We start from the raw sequence: 20,697 nt of genomic DNA on the forward strand, positions 1-20,697 counted from the left end.
AGCACTTCTGGCTCATTAGCATAATTTTTAACGTTGCTTTTAGAACGGAGGATATATAAATATGGATAATAAGAAGGTTACCAAAGTCAGTGATCAATTTCCTTTTAAGAAATGGAATAAATGCAGCAGATTCCATATGGATTTACATTTTGTAGTATTTTACACTGTTTAAAACATTGAAGACTCCTTTTCATAAGACAAGTTTCTCTTTGAACTGTTCAAAAAGATTTCATTTGAGCTATGCCAAGAGATATCTGACTCGATACAAATAAACTATACAATGAAACCATTACACCCATAAAGTGATACAAATCATGTTTCAAAAATACATTCAGGAGCCGCTACCAGACAGCTCTAAATTACTGCCGTGATTTCACTTGTAGTGCTGGGAAAGCGACTCATTTAAATATGTACAAATGTTAACAATCACAGCCTGAAGAAAGATGTGAGTGGTACGAAGGGATATAATCATGAAATATCTGTAATCTTTTCCCGCAACGTGTCCAATTCATGAGTGGATACCACTGCGTCCTGTACAGGCAGGAGTTTCTTAGGAAGCCGTAGTATTGATAGTATTGTCATATATCGTTTAGTTGTGCGTGAGCTTTCAGCCTCCCAATGTGTGCTGAAACATCCTAGGAGGGAGACAGTGTAACAGCCTGTGAAGCTGCTTCACAAAGCAGGATCTGGATCTGTAGCATAATTTTAAAAGTCAATTTTAATAGAAAGGAGGCCATGGATAACCAATATAAGAAGATTACCCATAGATCCAGGCCCCCGAGACTATGGTAATGTCCCTGGTTTACCCTGATGATGCATTATGATGGTAGGTTTCCTTTAAGGAAGACTGAACCTGTACCCCCAGAATTTTGGCATACTATTTAAATTTTTGTATTGTGAAGCTTTATTTGTAAAATACGTTCACCCAGTAGGACTTGTACCTGCAACGCAGAACGTTAGATACTAATGGAGACGCTTGTAGCTGATCTGCTGCAATGTACAGTACCAGCATATCCCATAAGACTCAAAGGCAGATGATTGCACCATTACTGATGATGTGGAGCCAAATGTTGTGTTATTTGTGTATAGATCCAGACAGTGTCCTAATGGCAAGATCTAGTTGAGGCTGATTTAATAAGGGCCTAGTAGAGCAGCTGCAGTTGTGATGCCCATGGACACAAGTTATTCTACTTTGTTTTCACTTGTTGCTTGTACACTACAGGGCTTCTTATGTTTTTCTTTCAGTAGATTTTTGACATGTCACAAGGATCATATTGTCAGGAGGACCAGGCAGCTGTGACCTCCACCCGTGTCAAGAATGAATGGGTAAAGATATCTGCTGATGAATTTCCTTTTCCACATGCACGTTGACCTCTCCATAGTGGTTATAGGAGAAACCCCAAAATTTAGATAGACTTTCATATAAGGCGCAGAAACCATTAACAAAAAAATGGCATTTAAGACATTGGCTTCATAGATTGTCAACAACAAGACTATACTTAATGTGAATTGGTCAGCTCAATATCCTAGATGATACTCGGGCAGTATATTACAGATACCGTTCTGTACTGCTGCTAGGCAAGTGGCAAATAGCAGACGGCTCATTAGGTGCTTACACTGCTGAAAAAATAGTCTCTTAAAGTAGGAGTCCAGCTGTATTCACTAGCAGTGTGTTGATGCGATGCACGTGGCAGGGGCCAGCACTGGACATACCTGAGCAAGTGCTAGGGCCCAGAGCTGCTGGGGGGCCCACATAAGGCTGTACATAAGGAATCCATGGGGTGAGGGTGCTGTATCTAATGATTGCATAGGGTGTCAGGGCGGCTTATATAAAATACCCATGAGGGGGCTGTTTGATATGATAAACTAGGGAACAGGAGACTGTTTTTGTTCCTGAATTTGTAATGCTGCCACGTGAGTTCACTGCAAAGGGGCCCACTATGGATCAGTCGCCCAGGGGCCTACTGTTACCTGGAGCCGACTCTGGCCCTCCACACAACTGGGCTAGTGATTGTCACACTGTTCTGCATGTATTTGTACACAGCACCTTCCAGGATGTTGGGGGTTGTAGGTAGGACTAGTATTTTGTGACTGTTATATACTAAGAGTTTGGCTGTATTTAGATTGGTGGATGTAGGATGAGCTAGTGCAATGCTCATATAACAACCCGACTTCTACTATGGGACTGGTGAATGTGGGATGTAGGAGGAGCTAGTGCACTGCTCATAAATACAGCCAGACTCCTGCAATGAGACTGATGAATGTTGGATGAACTAGTGCAAAGCTCATATAACAACCCAACTTCTATGAGACTGGTGAATGTGGGATGTAGGAGGAGCTAGTGCAATGATCATAAATACAACCAGACTCCTACTATGAGACTAGTGAATGGTTTTTCTGGGTTTTTTTCCACTCTGCTCTATGGAGAACTGCTTTAACACAAATAATAATCTCCATAATCTACCGTCCAGTGCAGCATAATCTGACTATATTATTTTCACAGTGAGTAAGGCTTTGATGGCATCATAAAATTAACATCAGCCTTAAAGAGACTTTGTTGAGTAAGACGTTTTATGAAAGCATTAGAACAATGCGCCCTGAACATGTCTAATGTTACCAACAACCTTGTCTCCTGTTCTCTTGTAACTTACATAATGTTCTTGTTTGTTAACGCACATCAATAGCTCCCACGTTCTATTGTTCCTCTAGCCGTCCTTCCCCTCTATGAGATCAGCGAGGATTGCCATTATTTTGTTTTGTGGCTCGGAGTATTTATACATCCGCATCTGACTAATTCCTGCAAAGCTGCAGATCTGGAAGAGATGTGAAGTGCATGGGGTAAAAAAAAAAAAAATTGGAAATCCAGCAGCGAGAGGCTTCACAGGATCCTATTTCGACTTAGTTTATATTTAAAGTTCAAGAGAAGCAAAGGGGGGAATGGAGTAAAAGACGTCTGTGGAGCTTGGCATGGCACCAGGATGACCTCATTGGTGTGTTATCGGAAGACGCGCTCTCTACCGGCGGCCATATCCACGCTGGCTGGGAGCTGCTGTGATTGTGAGGAAGGCGTTCTCAAACCTGAATTCTATGGTTTTGCTCTCTGTAGCCCTCTCCATTGTTATTTAGGTTTTTTTTTTTAGGTCTTTCCTCCTACATTTTCTTGTGAAATTGAGCAATATATTTTCATCAGACGCCATTCATTCAGAAAAAGTAACACAGAACAGGAGGAAGCGGATGCTTCCATCATATATAATTTTTGAAAGCTTTGCCACTGAGACTCCTTTACAAAAATTCTGTAGTATTTCACATCAAAGTGACCAGTGCATGTCTAACTGGTGGGGAACTACAGGTCTCAGCATGGAGCCGCTGTGCCCTACCTTGCATATATGCTTGTTTATGGTCATTGAACATGTAACCTGATTTAGAGATGTTGGACATGGCATCTCTCCTTTGCCCCAGCACCCATATTTGTCTTGCTTGCATTGGTGTCTGTAGCTGGCAGTAAGGTCGGTGTATTCATACTGTCTGGTTATATTTTCATGCAGAAAATAGTAAAATTCCTCCAACTTCAAGACTGTTTTGGATACATTAGATTGGAGTTGTTTTTGTAATAGATCTGCTGCTTGTGAATAAACTCTTACAAAGGGTCCGGCAGAAGTTCCAGAGACCCGTCGATGCCTTGACCTGTTATACAGGAGCCGCTTTCTTGCAAGACAAAATTCTATCATTGAAATTTAGTAAACAGATCTTCTGCTTATGTTAGCAAGTGTCTTTGCCACCGAAGATTACGGAAAAATGTTGCAACAGTATCCAAGTACTGATACACTTGTGCACTTTTTTGTTTAGTGAAATGTGTTACTTTTGGCAACTATTAAAGCTGTTGAATAAACTTGTAATCCTGAAGTAATTTAGTGTTGCTTTGGTGTAACCATCTAAGTTGCCAATAAACATTGTTGCATTTTGGTAAATGATGGAAGGTTCTATTCTATTCTTTCCAATTATACATGAAATAGGTTTCTCTTTGATACATCTCTTTTGTAACCTTTCCATCTAGTTTACTTGCCATCTTCTTGCCTTACAAATACTACCACTTGGTCTCCTATGAGCCTGACTGTTGCTTGTTACCAGAGCGCTTGACATGTGTCCCAATTACAACACGTGCAGATGAAGGAGAAATCGAGGTATAACAGTTGTGACAAACCCGGATAATGGTTCCCCTCTTGTGTATACATGGACTTGGACTCCTCTTCAGACATCCATAGAAAAGAGGCCTTGTGCAGCTGGGAGCTCATGTTTAATGCATCAATTGGTGCACTTTGAAGTTTGCGTTACCTTTTTATCCAGGCCCAAGTTCAAAGCTCCCACATTTTATACATGCATGACACAAGATAGGATAAATAGCTACGAAAAGGTGAAGCGGGAGTTGGATGATTAAATAGAGGGTAATTAATAATTCAGTGTGCGGTTAGGAAAGGTTAAACTGAAGGCAGGATTCTGCTGTGTACAGCTTGGATTTGTAATTTGGCATTGGATGTAGCGAGCATTCTCTCCTACATAGACCTATTTTCGAGGGGGTTCACAGTTTGGAGGGAAGTTAACGACATCTATTTGTCAGTAGTGTATCTTTCGGTTTTCGTAGGTCTCTTTGTATCTTGTACCTTTTGGATACACAGAAGTTTATCCGTAGAATAAATGGTGTAGAGGAGAGTTCATGGTACTCATTGCCACCCAAGAGCTCCAAGCGTTGCCTCAGGGATTTAGATTTTTAACACGCTATATAGAGCTATGATTGTGCAAGTAGTAATTCCCAGGAAGGCCCGAGTTATTGTGCGGTGGACTCTTCTATGTATGAACTCTAGGTGATTTGTCTTAAAGAAGATAAACCAGACTGGGAACTTGAAGTTTAGCAATAACAAATGGGCTTCCGTGCAAGGCTGGTTTTCTAGTCTGTGCCTCTGAAACGGGGGCTGGTCTGACTTTCATCTGCATTAAAATGTATAGATTTTTATTTTATCATTTTGCATTATTTTTATTGTGATCCAATTATCCTGCTACCAATTATTAAAGGTTTAGCTTGACATTGTTAAACACTAGTGCAATATTTACAACCACGTGATTGATATCACCTCTGGCTTGCCATCATTTGCATGGAAAAATATAGAACTTTTTTTTATAGTTATCTGGTTATGTTTTCAGCTGCTGTATACACTTGCTATGTAAAATTATGTGGTAGCCCGGTGGAGCCCCTGCAGGCACTAAAACCTGGGTGCAAATACATCCTCTGCACTCCCTATAGCCTCTCCACGCTGCTTGTTTTGCCATAAAGGAATATTGTGCAACATGATGTTCCTGAAAGTGCCTCCGTCATGTATCCCTGCGGAGCATTGTGCACCTCCCTGCTGGGGCTTATAATAACCTGATGTGAAGTTAATGCAGCTCACAGCAGGCGGCTGCTCCATGGGTCCAGGGATCCAGGATTATTGCTGCAATTCTAATCCATGCTTCCCTTATGGGTTACGGAGGAGTAACCTGTGATCAGTCATTTCTAACTTTGTGCTAGAAGTATTCAGCAGATAATAAGTCTTAGACCAATAGACCTCATTTTGCAGGCAGCTGTCTCTTCCATAGTCCTCATTATCGTATTTTTCAGATTCTTCTCATCTGTTGGGTAAACAAAGAGGTGAAATTCAACCTTGATACTTTGGGTCATAGACTACTCCTTTGCTAATTGAATTTTTAATACCAATGTCTGGATTTGCATCCCCTAAACAATGCTGTAATGTTACATGTCATCTATCATGTAGCTTTTTGTTCTGAAGTAGACAAAGGTAACTTAAAAAAGAGCAAAGTTTTTCAGGGGAAGAAATGGTCTTTGGTAACATGGTGGCTCATTGGTTAGCACTACAGCCTTGCAGCACTGGGGTCCCGGGTTCAAGTCTTATCCAGGTCAACATCTGCAAAAACTTTGTTCTCTCTGTGTTTGTGTGGGTTTCCTCCAGGTTCTCAGGTTTCCTCCCACACTCCAAAACATACCGGTAGTTTGATTAGATTGTGAGCCCCATGGGGACAGGGACTGATTTGGCAAGCTCTGTGTGCGCTATATAAAGTAAAGAATTATTAATATGTTAGCACTTCTATAGTATTTAGTTATCTTTCACTTCTAGCAATAAAATACAGAATTATAAATTGTCAAATAGGACGTCCCTTCCAGGAAGGAGTTAAAGACCACGCATGATTGGCTGAAGCGTAGGGTTCACAGGACCGTCTCATTATGGAACCTGAGCAAACACAGGATGGCGGTGAAGTGTGATGAGGGTGTGCTTGTTGCTTCTGGCTAACTACCTGGAGGATTAAACTTGATTTTCAAGTTGGTCTTGAAAAACTCTCTCATAGCAGAGATGACAAGCATTCCAGAAAGCGCACTAGTTCTGGGCAGCCAACTTGGCCTCCAAGTCAAAGAATGCGTGTATTTTCTTTCCCGCCTATTCACGGAGCCCTGACACACACGTGAACTTCAGCTGGGAGAATGAGAGTGCAAGAAATTTCGGATCTCAAGTCGGGGCTTTAATAAAAGCAACAGATCTGGAGTCCTTGTAACTCAGCTTTAAAATACATGGCAACAATGTTTTCTATTGGTATTAATATGTTTCCTGTTGATTATACATAATATATGTTTCCTTTTACACCAAGTTGGCTTACTTTTGCTTTTAGCCTTTTGGTTTCCATCATTGTGGCGAAGGTAAACGCAAGAAATTATTATAATTTTTTTCTTTTTTCCGTTACTTTTGACAATAGTTTAGATGCAGCGAGAGCTGCAAAGGTGAAGAGTGCTGCGGTTGTCATAAATTGGTGAATAAGAGTTCCCATTCATAATCTGAAAACGCCATTATCTTATTTTACGTTACACTAGACATGGCACCACTCTCATCATTGGTTGTATCTTTATTGACAGCATTCTTCGCAAAATTGGTATCCTGTTTCTTGACAGGCTTGGGGGGGGAAAAAAATTGTACAATATTCCAATACAGTCTCTGTGCCTGATATATGAATAAGTGTCTTTGGTTTAACATGATGGTAGATACCTAGATCCAGGCACCAAGACTGTGGTAATCTTATATTTGTTATCCATGGTCTCCATTCTACTAAAATCAACTTTTATAATTATGCTAATGAGCCTGAAGGGCTCTGGGGGTGTCTTCAGAGCCCTTGCATGCTGTTGCTTCACAGGCTGTTACAATGAGCAGAGCATGTCTCCTGCTGCCTGATTACACAGGCAGGGGGTTGAATGAGACTGAATGATTGAATGTTCTGCTCATTGTAACAGCCTGTGAATCTGCAACACTGAGGGGCTCAGGAAATGTTCCCAGATCCCTTCAAAGTTCATTAACTCATTAGCTTAATTCTGAAAGCTGATTAAAAAAAAAGAGGCCAAGGATTATTCCTAGTAATTTGAGTATTTGGGCAAGTGGGTGTTACCAGTTGGGGGTTATGTCTCTACACAGTCTGGTGCTATCCAGTCCATGCAAAAAAGTATGAGGTTGCCTGGAGACGGTCACCACTGGGTAATGCGCAGGTGTTCTACAATTTTAGAATGGACAAAGGAATGTGATGACATAGAATTATAGGGAAATACAATTAATTATTATTAGTCATTAGTTGCATTATCAGTCCATAATTCAGATATCATGTAGAACATCCCTAATGTGAAAATAATGAAGAATGATGATGAATGGTGCGCTGACCTCCATGACGAGGAATGGCTGCTGGGACAAAGGGCTTATTTAATGATGTCTATTCCCCCTGTCTGCAGTAAGTGGATCTCATTCAGACACAAATCTCCACGGTTAAGTTTCTATATTGCTGTATTTCATCTGTGACCTGACCCAGACATCTGCTCTGCTGCTAGAAGGGAAAAAAATATTCTATTTTGGAAGTCTGTAATTAGTCCTGTTTTTGTTGTCCCCATGTCAGTGTATGTGACCTCAAAGACTTTTTTTTTTTTTTTTTTTTCTTCTTCTTCCTTTTTCGGACATAATGACCCGAGGCCAAGTCCTCTCAAGTTATTGAATCTCCATTTTCTTTTTCACACTTTTTTTTTTAATTTTAGTTGCTTTTTAGTTTTTAATCATTTTGGGCATGTCTCAATCCCCTTTTTAATTTTTTGATTTTGTTTTTGAGCTGCAGTATAAAGCATGGGGAATAGTGAGGTGCCAAGGATGAGGATATATGCAGTAGAAAGATTATACTTCTATATTTTTAGATTCCCTCTAGATACTCCACTCTACATACAGACAGTCCCTGGGTTACATACAAGATGGGTTCCTTGGGTTTGTACTGAAGTTGAATTTGTATGGAAGTCGGAATTGTATATTTTATAATTGTAGCTCCAAATAAAAAAAAGTTTTGCCCCGGTGACAATTGGAGTTTCAAAATTTTTTTATGTAATGGGACCAAGTATTATCAATAAAGCTTCATTACAGACACCTTACAGCTGATCATTGCAGCCTGGGACTATAGTAACATCCAGAGACTTCACCAGAGGTCACAGGGGGCATAGAGGTCCGTATGTAACTAGGGGTCGTCTCTAAGTCAGGTGTCCTTAAGTAGGGGACCGCCTGTGTCAGGATTCCAGCCACTGAAGGCACATGAGGTTTGCGGCCTCTAAACAAATCTTTACCTAAGGCTAAATGCACACAAATGTTTTTGTCAGTGTATCCCCCTCTGCCAAAATACACATCACACAGACGCCCTAATTTCAATGGACCCATGCACATGACTGCGTTTTCCACGGGTCTTTTTGGATGCTGTAGAAAGCTCACAGAAGGTCCTATTCCTGCCCATGTATTTCCAGCCTGTGCCTCCCATAGAAGTCTATGGAAACCTAAAAATAATGATGCCGCATATTGGTCCGTATTTTTTCAGATCATTCGATAGTTAACACTAACATGTGACTCTTAAAGGGGTTGGGACAAGCAGAGGATAGGTCATCAAGAGATCTTCCTGGTCTACTTCTTTTAATTTGACTGAAAAAATTAGGACAATTTGTGCATGTCAGAACATGAAATCAAACCATAATCATTACCAAACCTCAGAAATAGGGGAGGAAAATAAGTCGTACTCCTTACACCTGCCCAGTTGTTCATCACTTTTTTTTTTTTTCTGCCCCCCTTGAAATAAAGGTGTTTCCTCCATAGTTTTACCAATGCATTTTGCAAATTAATTGGACACCATTGATTGTTCCTTGACTTGTCTCCAATTTATCCCTGAGCAGCGGCTTATTATCTTGGCTTAAATTGAATGTGACGACTTCTCAACTTTTTTTTTTTTTTTTCTCCCCCTTCCCTTTTTAATATTGTGTCTGAAAGCACCTACTGGTAATAATTGAAGTCTAAGTAATCATTGTTTCATTGTTATAGTTGCCTAGAATGGTAGTTATTTTGCTTTCCTGCCGAGTTAATACATTTGGTGGATAAATTCCAGAACCGTGCTTAATCCATAGCCTGCCATTAAAACCAGAGAAGCAAGGAAATTAAAATAAGGCTTGCATAATGACAACCCTTGGAAGGTGCACTCGCAAACCAAATACTCCCTGAATCTTTCATCATTTCCTTCTATTTTATTACATGAAATTCAACCTTTTTGTTACTTTATGCCCATTTTTTCAGATGCATAGCAAACTCCTCCATAGACCATTGTCAGATTTTGACCACTTTTTAGACACGGGCAATACACACACATACAATGTGCTGGTGTTATGTCTGTGTTCATTGTATTAATGGTTACTGGATTCCAGTGAGATTCTCCACCAATATGGATCACTTCCCCTTTACTGGATGTTGTCCCATACTTTGTAGGGTTTTTAAAGGATGTTCTCAAAATGATGTCTGATGGCTTGTTGTAGTATTGTCATTATTAGAATTATTATTAGAATTACAGGCAGTCCCAGGGTTAAGTGTAAGATTGGTTCTGTAGGTTAGTTGAATTTGTATGTAAGTCGGAACTGCATATTTTATAGTTGTAACCCTAGACCAATTTTTTTATTTTTTTTTGGTCTGTGACAATTGGATTTTAAAATGTTGGACTGTCATAAGAACCAAGATTAACCATAAATCTCACGGACACCTCTGATAACTGCTATTGCTGTTTATTGTAGCCTGGGACTAAATGTTTAGAGAAATAGAACTATAGTCATTTGCATAAAATATTCCAAAATGTTGCAGACTGTGAATCTTCTCCTCCACTGCCCATGCCCACAATGTAACATTTTTACCATAATGCTAGAGATACTGAGGTATTCCCAAAATTGGTAACGGCTAATAAACACAAAGTCCAATGACCTAATTAATATAATTGGAGGGGGGGGGGGTGTTATAATGTCTTGTGCACCAGGATTTGCCGTATTTACTATATCTCTGCTAAAAAAACAGACTATTGCTAAAATCTCGGTCCGGTCAAACCTTGTCTGAACAGGTCTGACCTGGCATATATTTGGGAAGCCGTTTCGGGAGGGTGAATTGTAAGACTGGCACGTGAAACAGCGGATATAATAAATTCCCTCCTGTGTGTCTAAGGACTCGTATTGTAGGGGACGGGACTCTACATCATATGATATGACGCGGAACTGCAATCGTGATGTGATCCATACTGCCTTTGGGGTTCATGTAGATGTGCATGTCTGTTGTGTCTTTCCCAAAAAATGCATTTTTTTTTTTTCTATACTTAGGCTATTACACTGATTTACATTGGGAATGTAACCACCGCCTCACAGCTACCAATTCTGGTCCTATCCTTCTGATATGTTCAAACACAACAGATTAGTTATGGAAATTTCTGCTCCCGATTTCACAACCTCCTTTAGGAGTTTAGAACAGATTTTAATCCATTATTTCTACACATTGGATAGAAAAAGAAACATTTTAGCAACAAATGTTACTTTTTTCCCATTGACTTAGACTGTATTACTGAAACCTGTTGCTGTAGGCTTGTTTAAACTGGAAATTATGGTCTTACAATTATTGGATTTTTTTTTTCACCATGGTAGATTTTCCAACTTGAATGTTTTTATCCTGCTGTAGAAGCTTTCCAGTTGTCTTACTACAAAGACAAAGGCACTTGTATATAACACAGGAGCAGAATTTCTCTTCATTTGAAACTCTAATCCCTTGTGATATTTATAGATCCTGGGTCTGTATTTCTCTGGTCATTAAAGTAATCTTCAGTACTCAAGGTGTTAATGAGGCCTCTTCTGCCGTGTTGTTGTTAAGCCAGGAAATCAGATGTGTTAATTAAAATACCTATGTCCTATTTACCTGCCGATCATTCTTCGCAGGCTACAGTGTTTCTGCTAATTTGCTAAAATCGTTTTCTACGTTTCGAGCGTTGGCTAGGAAACCTTATCTCCCGGAGGCTTTTATTCCCCCTCTTCCTCCCCCAATCAAAGTTGCAGTGTGGTGATGCTGCATTGTATGGCAAGTGGCCGCTCATTGATTTCATGTTGGACAGAACAAATAAATTTAATCCTGCCGCTAAAATATTGTGAAAAGGAGGACAGGAGAAATGTAACAAAGATTGGGTTGTGTTTCTTTTTATTCGGATGCACTCTTAAAGGGGCTTAACAGGCAAATTAAAAAAAAAAAACTTATTGTGGGTGCCAACATAAAAATTGGATGCCCTTCCTCACTGATCTCTATGCAGCCCATCTATTCTAGTGCCCTTCACACATTGCATATGCCTATCCAGCCAAGCATTACCCGCAGACGTGACCCACCTCCTAGGAAAAAATATTTAGTTTTTATGATAATGGTCAGATTTGACCACAACATGGGTCACGCATGGATCGTTATGTGTCCCGTCCGCTTTTTTACAGGACCCATTGACCTCTATGGTATGTGAATAACCATGGGCAAGCGGATGGACACAATGGGTCATCATGTTATCTGTAAATAATTACGGATAACATACAGATGTGTCAAATGCCCTAGGGATGGTGGTTCATTCATGCAACTGGCTGAAAAATTATTATTGCATTTAATATTATTTATTATTATTATTAGAATCTGTGGTCTAATTAACCAATAGAAGGCTGAATTTGCCTTTTAGTAGTTTTTGGTTTAGTGAAAGTTTAGACTTTACTACCAGGACTCTGTACAGTGCAGTTATCTACATTCTAGAATGTTGATATGTTTCCTGCTTAAACACAATTGCCACTGACTGTTCCGTCTTTTCCATAGTCTTGTGCACCTCCCCCCGATAGTGATAGTGACAGGGACAGGTGCATGAGCTGATGAAGACATACAGGAGGTTGGCATGACATGAAGATTAAGTTTGGCATTGGATATCCTGTGTCCTTTCACCAAACATTCTGCATTATATCCCTCCCGCTAGCCATACATATGCCTGTAGATGAGATTCCATGTCACCCCAGAAGGGAAGGATGTAACGATCCTCAACTTCCTCATAGATAATTCAGTTTTTTTTAGAACTACTTGCTTTAGTTTTACATTCCATGATTTACAATGCATTGAATGGGTTAATAATGTGCAGCCCCCTGACATGTGGAGGCCATACTGTCTTGGCTCATAGGGCATGAAGGATCAGTGTTTGCTCTTGGCTGGAGGACGTTATATTAGAGGCTTGTATTTGACCAGAGCTCAGGATTTTGAAGACCCTTTGCATCGGAGGGGCAGCCCCTTCTCTTTTTTTTTTTTTTTTTTTTTTTTTTCACAGCCGACTGCTTCTGTTCATGCTGCTGCTCCACATCTGAACATATGTTACCAACGCGGCTGGATTGTTGGCTTCTCAGTCATTGTCAATCACAACGCTTGGGTTGATGCTGGCACGAAGAATTTCGGACAGCGCTGAAGTTGCGTCACTTCTATAGTCTATGGTGTTTGGTATTTGGAGATTGTTGCTATATATAAATGTAATTTAAATTTTTTTTTTTTGCTAAAACAACTTAAAATCTTCAATTTATCTGTCATGTTAAAAATGTGTGATGTGATACAGTTATCAAGTAAATATAACTAAATATCAGCCCTTCACCTCTCTGCTTGCAAGAAAATTTAATTTTGTTAAACTTGCCGAGCCTCATTTAATTCAACATCATCTGATTATCCAAAGATTTTGATTTTCCAAGCACTGATTATGTCACCTGTTTTGACTATATGTGGGAGTAATAGTGGTTCATAAATGATTATGTTCTTCCTATACATTGCCGAGAGCCATTGAACTGTATAGTGTTTGCAAAAAGCACAAAGGCGGCCGACCCAAGTTTTAAATTTTAACTATACCCCAAAAAATTGTCTGTATTGAAAAAGCAAAACCGAAATCCTGCAATTTGGCAGGAGAGATGGAAGCGAGCAACTGAATGGAAATGTGGAAGTCGAAAAAGCTCTTATTTCTTTGTAAGATGTCTGGCTAGCTCTGCTTGCAGATTAACATGAGGGTGATATGCCCACAATGTATTTTAATATCCTGTCCTCTGTGTTGCAGGTTTCTCTTTGTCCAGCGTCCAGGCTTCGGCTTGGAGTACCCAACCGCCACCATTGAGCCCAGTAGTTGGAGCGGCAGCGAAAGTCCTGCCGAAGATATAGAAAGAATGAGCGATTCTGCTGATAAACCCATGGACAATGATGCAGAAGGTGTCTGGAGCCCGGATATTGAGCAGAGCTTTCAGGAAGCGCTCGCTATCTACCCACCATGTGGGAGAAGGAAAATTATACTGTCAGATGAAGGCAAAATGTATGGTAAGTCGCCAGATAGTACGTGTCTATCCCTGATGGAGAAATGTCTTCCAACAGAATGAAATGCTGAGTAATGAGAACAAATATAAGCAGCTTTACATGATATAGTGTCCAGGGTATGTAGGTCCTCACATTTGTAGGAATTGATTTGAGAAGGTGGAAATTCACAATTGATTCTCTTGGATCATTCCATGGCTAAACATGACAAAAACAAAAGAAATTGTCAGGGTTGATGGACCAGTCCCCGGTTATACATGAGGATCACAGCATAAACACTACCATTGTAATTGCACGTGTAAATCAGCAGATGAACTATTTGGTTTTTTTCAGTATTGCAGCTGGGCATTGTAGTGGTCTTCATGTCAGGACTTGAGTTAGCCAAATGATCTACTGGTGGCCAGTAGAAAACTACATCCACACGTATGAAGGATGTATATATGGCGTATATACATCCCCTATAGACGTCAATGGGCGCCGACGTGTGCCCGCCGTGCTACGGTACAGTGGGCACACGTGTGCGAATTTAGCCTAAACTTGTATTGACTAGGTAATTACAATACAAATCTTATGTTGCAACATCATATTCCGTAATGCTTGACAAATCATAGTGGACATGTACAAAGGATATAATTACATTGTACAGGCACATGGATCAATAGGAGTGAGGGCCCTGATCACAAGAGCTTTCAGTCTGAGGATGAGGGGGTGACACGAGCTTTCAGTCTATGAGGATGGGGGAGTGACACAAGAGCTTGCAGTCTATGAGGATGGGGGAGTGACACAAGAGCTTACAGTCTATGAGGATGGGGGAGTGACACAAGAGCTTGCAGTCTATGAGGATGAGGGGTGACACAAGAGCTTACAGTCTATGAAGATGAGGGGTTGACACAAGAGCTTACAGTCTATGAAGATGAGGGGTTGACACAAGAGCTTACAGTCTATGAGGATGAGGGAGGGGCACAAGAGCTTACAGTCTATGAGGATGGGGGAGTGACACAAGAGCTTACAGTCCATAGAGAAGTGAGCGGCCAGCATCGTAGCACGGCGAAATTTAGGACATGCTCACCGCACAGTGATTGGGTGCCATAGAAGTTAATGGTGACCGATATTGGGCTGTAAACTGTGTAGCTGGTTATCAGTCCTCTGCACATTCATGTGGATGGGGCCTAACCCATAAAGGAGACTTAGATGGCAGGTAAAGTTTGAGCACCAAAGGGTGAGGTCAATGTGTTTCCCATTAAAAATACATTGTGCTCTCTCTGTACATGCAGTTGTTGCTGTATTTAATTGAAATCTGCAAAATATACTCACACGGTTAAAAGTATTTGTTCCAACTTTTTTTATTTGTCAAATATCACCGTAGTTTTTGCCACCGGTCCGTAACATAGTATCGAGGGAGGACAAATAAAATGCCAAAGCCAACGGTGACACTTGTACAAAATAAGAAACAATAGAAGGTAATAAACAAATCATTACAATGGAAATGTTACTAGAAAGCTCCAGGGTAACAGCTTATTACACACGTGTTGTGAGTTGTACTACACAATTAGCCAGCGTTGTGCCAGGCGGAGAAGCCTTTTACTATCACGTTGTAAAATGTCACATCTGCCGCCACGTGTGTTCATTGCTCACTCCAGACATTTTGACGCAGGCGGTCATCTCTCGTAAAGGGCAACGCGTCGCTGCTTGTCTGTAATAAGACAGGAGCTGCCTCTGACATCAAGTGATTGTCCTGCCATCGTTACATATGTATCCGAAAAGTGTAACATTGTGTAAGAGCCATTACAAGCAATTAAACCCTTTTACTATTAGTCTCAATGTAGAATTAATGCTATGGACACAATTTATCTTCCTTGCAATATTTAAACGTATATAATTATTGCTTTACAATTGAGTAACTTTGATGGTAGGTATATAAATCCAAGACCAATGACCTCCTCCTTAGGCTGGGTTTACGGATTTGCTTTGAATTGCATTTAGCGATGAAATTCTAGAATAGTGAGGAGTATCTTGTCCTGAACGCAGATCCGTTTAGAACTAAACTCTTGCGATCGGGGAAAGAGTAACGCGTTTTAGCATCGTTAACTCCGATCACAATCGTTTAGCTCTAAAAGCATCTGTGATTGGGACACTGCGCTTGAATTGCATTTCTAAATGCAATGATCTGAGATACAATTGTTGTGTTCCTCTACAAAGTTGCATCTGATAAAAAAAAAAAACAACGCTGCGGTTTCTATAGATCTTTCCACCAGGCAACAAAATATGGAACAAAAAACAAATTGCTGAGACAAATAAAATAAAATCCATCTTCTCTGCTTGACCTTGTGGAGCAGCAATTTTGTAAGTTTGTGACCAATATTTTACTTGTCAGAGGCGGCTCTAGAAGGGTAACCCATCAGTCATATCTGTTTGCTTAAGCCCCTGCGTGTGCTAAGAGTAGAAGTTTATAGTACAAGTGATTGGTAACATATTTATCAACATATTCATTTTCATTACTGCAGCACATGGCAATAACCAGTGCATAGTCGGCACTGTAAATTGGCCAGCCTTGGGTCGAGATTAGAGATCATTGGGTTTGGTGTTTGGGTTCTCCCTGGCCATTACTAGTTGCTAGGGGGTGTCAATTTGCTGGATTGGCTGTTTGGCCAACAATCCGGCAATGTGTCCGTGTCAGTCGGCCGGACCTGGCCATTGTATCCGCTCGTTTCAGGTCTAGATCCAAGTAGTGCAACATCAATATGGAGATTCTTCTCCTTATTCATGTCGATGTCCAGAAATGTTCATGGTATGGAGAAAAATTAGTGGATGAATACATTGTATTAACTCCTGTAGTCATTCAGATTTTTTTATTCTTTTTTTTTTTTTTTTTTGTATATACTCGAGTATAAGCCGAGGCCCCTAATTTTACCACAAAAACCTGGGAAAAACCTATTGACTCGAGTATAAGCCGAGGGTGGGAAATGCATTGGTCACAGCCTCCCCATTTATATAGCCTACCCTGCCGCATACTATATAGCCAGCACCTGCCCCCCAGTATATAGCCTGCCTGCCCATATCCCCCAGTATATAGCCAGCAGCGGGGGAAGCCGGAAAGGTGAGTTTTGAGATAGAGATAGATATAGATATATACATTATAATTTTATTTTATTTTTTTACTCGCGTATAATCCGAGTTTGGGGTTTCGGCACATTTTTTTGTGCTGAAAAGCTAGGCTTATACTCGAGTATATAGGGTAATTTGCTTTATTAATCGGAGTAGAGACAAATGCCAGGAACGCAGTCCTCATCAAATGAGTCATCTTATAGAAAATATATAATATTGGTAACAAGACAAAACATGTACATTCAGGTTGTACACAGGATTAAAGCTTTGACCGCCCTCCAGCCGGTTTTATATTTTTAAATGGTCATTCTGATTTGATCAACTTTGCCACTTTTTTATAGTCAGAAAATTCCTCATTCAAAGCAATGATATGTTGTTAATGAGTCCTGTGCGTTGGGTTGTATTGGTGGTTGCATGTGAAGCTCCTCCGTTGCATGTAGAGGTCATGGATGAGAGGTCGTAGCACATTGGTTTAGCAGGCACTTCTCCCATCCGGCATGTTATACTCTTCATAAACCCTCCCCTCTTGTTAATTAATTCCGTTGCTTTTGCAGAGGACTCGTTTCATCCTGTAGTTTTAGCTCCTCAATAAGTAACAGTAGGAGATGGAAGAGAAAACTAGCACAGAGTGCAAGGGGGAAAGCAGATGGTACTGCGGCTGCCACCAGCTGTGCTCCCTCCCTCCCGCTCCCCCCCTAGTGCTGGCTGGATGATGTAATGGAAAGACGGACCCCCCCCTCCCCTCTCCTGCTCTGGTGTGCAGCCTCTTCCAGGCTGTCAGTGTAGACTGGAAGCAGCAGCAGTCCTCCAGGCTTTTACTTTGCAGCTGTCATGTGACCTCAGCAGCCAAATGGAACATAATGTCTGGAAAAAAAAAAAAATTGCCCTGCGCTGATGCTTCTCAGCTGCTCTTGGCTGAAAGTTTTGTGGGCCCTGTTTTCCTGCAGGATTGCAGGGCCTGGGAATAACCAATCTCTGCTCTTCTACATTGCGATTTAAAAATCACAATTGCACCAATGCCTGTTTTTTGCCATCCAATGAAACACAACAACTTTGGGACTGATCCTGGAGAAGTTTAAAGGAACTTCTTCTGGCTGACTCTGTCCACAATTTTGTGTTGCACAAAAATAGTGGGCAGAATTCTCCAAAAGTAAGTCTTTAAACCGGAGGGATGATGGAGATTTTACTTAAAGGAACACCCCACTCAAAGCTAATTAATTGAGTAATACAGGGTGCAGGGCCTGAAGGGAGGAGTAAGACTTGTGTTTATTGTATTCTTAGAACCTACAGTCCTGCTCCTCTCTTCATGCCTTGCACAAGGTATAATTCAATGAATCTAATGACTGGAGTGTTCCTTTAATCCATCCCTGTGGCTCTACTCTGACCTTTGCACTATCTATCAATTCTGTGGGAGATGTAATATTCTTAATCATCTTCCACAGCGCTTTACAGCTTTTGTGATACATATACCAAAAAGACATTACAGAGCAATAAGATTGTAAGATGAAAGAATAGGACAGAGGGTCCTGCTCACAAGAGCTTACAATCTGACAGTGATGGCGAACCTTTTTAGAGACCGGGTGCCCAAGTAACAACCAAAACCTAATTATTTACCATCAAGTGCTAATATGACAATTTAAACAGTAAATTATTGCTCTGTTCTTCCACAACATTCAATCGAATCGACCTCCTGACTACACCAATAAAGTTGAAAGCAGGAGGGCAAATTCAGACATCAGCTACTTGCCAGGGTCTTTTTATACAGGAAGAATCATGGGGCCAGCAAGGGGACCTCAAAAGATATTCTGGCCCTTTTCATACCTTCTCACAGTTCCAATCAGTGAAGGTTGTGTCACCTTAAAAAAAAGCATTGAGAACCGCATCTCAAGTTGTCTAGAACTGGAAGAAGAGTCAAGCCCTGGGGTGACAGCCTGGGTGCCCACAGAAAGGGCTCAGAGTGCTACTTCTGGCACCCGTGCCATAGGTTCGCCATCACTGATCTATCTATGAGGATGAAGGGTGACACAGGCACACGGTGCCTGGAAACAAATTTCCTTCTCTATAACCACAGAAATGTCGTTCTTCATTCTTGCGAGAAGTGGAAAGCAAATTGTTGGGGTAGTAATTGCCATAATGTTTCCTATTCATCTATTGGTTGTTACGCCGACATCCTTGCAGCTCGCACAGTCCCCTTTTACATAAGATATTGGGGAATTAATAAACTGAATACACTATATTGCTGACAATGAGCTCATAAACTGCATGTTTCAATTTAATAAACAAACCAAACCTTCTCCCTCAAAATACTTTGTGGTCAACATATGTCTATAATCTTCATTCTGGATTGTACTTGTGCTGTGGTGGATTTGCCATTTCCTGGGGCCCAAAGCAAAGTTTTGCCTTGTGGTCTTGCTAGTGCCCACTTGTGCCTAGAAGCTCTCTACTTTCATAACCTTAAACTGTATTAACATATATTCACATGTTATGGAAATACAGCAGATTTGGGGAATCCTGTAGCCATGTAACTGTTCCGGCAAAGGCCTCATGCGCCGGGTCATAGATACGGCCCCATGCATTCTAATGGAAAATACGGCCATGTATATTCCGTATAAAAATATAGAGCATGTCCTATTTTCCACCGTATTTCCGTTCCGTTCGGCCCATAGATGTCAATGGGAAAGTATAAAATAGGGGCTAAATATGCGCTGCTTACGGCTGTGCACCATATGCTGCCGTATATACGTGCAGTATCCGGAACCATTGGGAGGTGCATTCTGTCTGCCATCCATCAGCTGCCCGCCCACCTGGCTCACAATCTAATCAACCTACCAGTATGTTTTGGATTGTGGGAGGAAACCGGTGGGCCCGGAGGAAACCCATGCAAACACGGGGAGAATATACAAACTCTTTGCAGATGTTGACTCTGGGACTTGAACCCAAGTGCTGTAATGGTAACCACTTGGCCACCGTGCTGCCCCTATAGACAGACTAAATGTCTCCTAGATTGTAAGCTCTTGCGAGAAGGGCCCTCATTCCTCATATTTCATATTGCTCTGTATTATGCAACGCCGGTATCTATGATGAGGAAGCTCTCTGTGGATGTTATAATGCCAGGTAAATGTTAGACATTTGTTGATTTCATCTAGAAATTGAGAAAGAAATCAGAACTCGATTACTTCACTGGTAATTCTGCATTGAGGGCACTTTTTTTTTGCCATTTTAAAAAAAAATATATAAAAAATTCAATAAAAAGTGATCAAAAGGTCGTACAGTCCTAAAAATGGGTAGCATTGAAAACCTCATCAAAAGCCGCAAAAAATGACACCACCCAAAATTGTTTTTTATTTTTTTTTTTACAGGAAGTTCTAATGTTTGTAAATGTATGAATACTTAAAACCGATACAAATTTGATACCAACCCAAAGAATAAAGTAGACATATAATTTGGGGCGTACAAGTGACATCCGTAAAATCCAGGCCCACAAGAAAACGCTGTGATTTTAAACCAATTTCACTACATTTTGGATTTTTTTTTTTCCCCCAGGAATATTGAATACCATCATTTAGAAGTGCAGTTTGTTACACAGAATACAAGCCCTCACAGAGCTCGGTACATGGAAAAATAAAAGTTACGAAACAAAAACGAAAAAGGGCTGCGGCGGGAAGGGGTTAAAGACGTCCTGCTTGGCAATCCTGTATACTCCCTAGGAGCCCAGCTGTCATAGAGGGGGAAAGAATACTTTGTAGCTATGACAGTGTGACATCCCTTGTTGAGATTGATACAGTGTTCATTAGTAACAGTTGGTTGGGATGACACTGCTATGGCCTCTGTTGTGGACAGACTTGTTATCACA

The 20,697-nt window shown here is 40.7% G+C and overlaps 1 protein-coding gene across 6 annotated transcripts in view; it reads left to right on the top strand.

Annotated features, from left to right (window-relative positions):
• The window catches only part of TEAD1 (TEA domain transcription factor 1), a 114,817-nt gene that overhangs the window by 23,194 nt on the left and 70,926 nt on the right, over positions 1–20,697 (top strand). For all 6 annotated transcript variants that reach the window (XM_072118883.1, XM_072118884.1, XM_072118886.1 and 3 more), the window contains exon 2: positions 13,492–13,745. In XM_072118883.1, coding sequence (XP_071974984.1) covers positions 13,598–13,745 — 148 coding nt within the window. In that variant the 5' untranslated portion in view covers positions 13,492–13,597. The remainder of the gene's footprint in view (positions 1–13,491; positions 13,746–20,697) is intronic.

This window comes from Engystomops pustulosus, chromosome 7, assembly GCF_040894005.1.
Source record: "Engystomops pustulosus chromosome 7, aEngPut4.maternal, whole genome shotgun sequence".
NCBI lineage: Eukaryota > Metazoa > Chordata > Amphibia > Anura > Leptodactylidae > Engystomops > Engystomops pustulosus.